Below are 1,882 nucleotides of genomic sequence, written 5' to 3'. Positions count from 1 at the left end.
ATTAGATTAGACACATATTTTAGATTTGTAATACAACTAAATAACCGCTCCAAAGATATTCAATTGTTTAACTTTGTCTAAAACAAAACATGTTTCGAGATATTCTATATTTTAGATTATTTAAATGAGAGTTACATGTAGGTTTATAGTTTTAGGATTGAATCCATTGCTCATTTGCATGATTTTTAACAAATGCCAGCTCATAAACTAAAAGCACATAGAAGCACACGTAAGAACAATTCAACACACATATACTTACACTCATTGTAGTATTCTAAAATGTATAAAAGAAATAATAAATACATCAGAAATGGTAGATATATGTACAAATATGCAAGCATAGTATATGTATTTTACTGGAGACAAACAAAAAAATATCTGAAGCAAAGTCAATTAACTTATCAATAGTGATAACAGTATGTGACGGAGTATATAAAAGTTCTATGCAAGTTAGCAACAACGGAATTGCTTGCGAATATGCCACTGGTCTCTTGAGCTAGTGCGTGTTTCAAGGATCACAGTGACTCCTAAGTGACGAATGCGTGTTTTTAGTTTTTCATCTGACCTAATCTTTTATGCAATTTTTGCAAGTTCATTTTGGGCTTCCTTCATGCATGGAGGCAGATCGTCTACAATACGGATATTCATTCCGGCTAAATGTGACCCATGAGATAAGAATAGCTCTTTATCGGCATAATGTATAAATCTAATTATTATGGGATTTGGTCGTTTTTTCTCTCCTGAATTCTGCATAGCTGGTATTCTATGAGCATTTGCAAATGGGAAACTTTCTGCTTTAGGTTTTTCCATTTTCAAATAATTAATCATTAGGTCATCAATAACTTTCCAGATGTTTTCATCACTCTTTTCAGGCATGCCATACACTAAAGCGTTATATTTGCGGTCATGTTTTTCAAGTAGTAACTGCTTCTCTTTTAAATTTTTCATGTCAGTCTCAAAACTCTGCCTCATTGACTCAAACTTCTCTACCTCTAGAGATTGCACATTGAGTTCCATAGCCTCAACCCCTCTTTGTAACTCATCGTGATCTTGCCTTAATTCTTTTAATGCTTGACCTGTTTCTGAGACCTCTAACTTAACTTGTTTTACATCTTGTTTTACCTCCTGCACTAGATTTGAAAATTTATTTTCAATTGTATCTAATTTCTCATTAAATTTATTTACTTTTGAGTCTACTGCCAAAATAAGGGTTTTCAGATCTTCCATAGTTGTATTTGAAGGACTTGTCATGATGATATCAGTAAATTGTGTGTCAATTTCAATGTTACCTTTATGAATGACATGTACATGTATGACGTAACATGTACACAAAAATATCAACGATGAAGCGATGAAACTATGTCACAATACCACGATTGAAAATTGCGTAATAAATGTCTTTGAACTAACTTAAACCTCTAGACGATGTTTTGTTTATGATATTTGCAATCTTTTAAGTATTTCTATTACATATTCATTGAGTATTTTGTTGTTTTCCCCGGACTTCAAAAAATTACATGGTGGCTGCCATTACAGGGGAGGTAATCATTCTAACTGTAACTATTTTGGTTTGTTCTTCAAAATGAGGCCAAAGGGCAGTGTGTGGCCTGAATAAGAGCTGCTTGATTGTGAAGACGTGCCCTTACTCTAAGATCGATTATGAATAATAAGAATTCACGAACATTAAGAAAGCTAACATACCAATAATTATCATTTCCTACGCGAAATTTTCAATTGGCATTTATCCGTTTCAGATCCGTTCATCATCCGTTTTTTCCGTTATACGTCCGGCAGAAGTCCGTTTCACATTCGTTCAACGTCCGTTTTATCCGTTAGACGTCCGGTAGAAGTCCGTTGGTGAATTTATCTGCCAGACTTCCAA

The 1,882-nt window shown here is 33.8% G+C and overlaps 1 protein-coding gene across 1 annotated transcript; it reads right to left on the bottom strand.

Annotated features, from left to right (window-relative positions):
- Window positions 1-573: 573 nt before the first annotated feature.
- LOC139510925 (microtubule-associated tumor suppressor 1 homolog) lies at window positions 574-1,251 on the bottom strand. The gene has a single exon (XM_071297477.1). It carries the CDS (start codon window positions 1,249-1,251, stop codon window positions 574-576), a length of 678 nt encoding a protein of 225 aa, XP_071153578.1.
- Window positions 1,252-1,882: the final 631 nt, after the last annotated feature.

Source organism: Mytilus edulis, chromosome 2 (genome assembly GCF_963676685.1).
Source record: "Mytilus edulis chromosome 2, xbMytEdul2.2, whole genome shotgun sequence".
Taxonomy (NCBI): domain Eukaryota; kingdom Metazoa; phylum Mollusca; class Bivalvia; order Mytilida; family Mytilidae; genus Mytilus; species Mytilus edulis.
The sequence above is the reverse complement of the archived record's forward strand: the minus strand, read 5'-3'. Positions and strand labels throughout refer to the sequence as shown.

Excerpts from the sequence above, each read along its gene's own strand:
- LOC139510925 (XM_071297477.1), bottom strand. The coding sequence starts at position 1,251 with ATGACAAGTCCTTCAAATACAACTATGGAAGATCTGAAAACCCTTATT.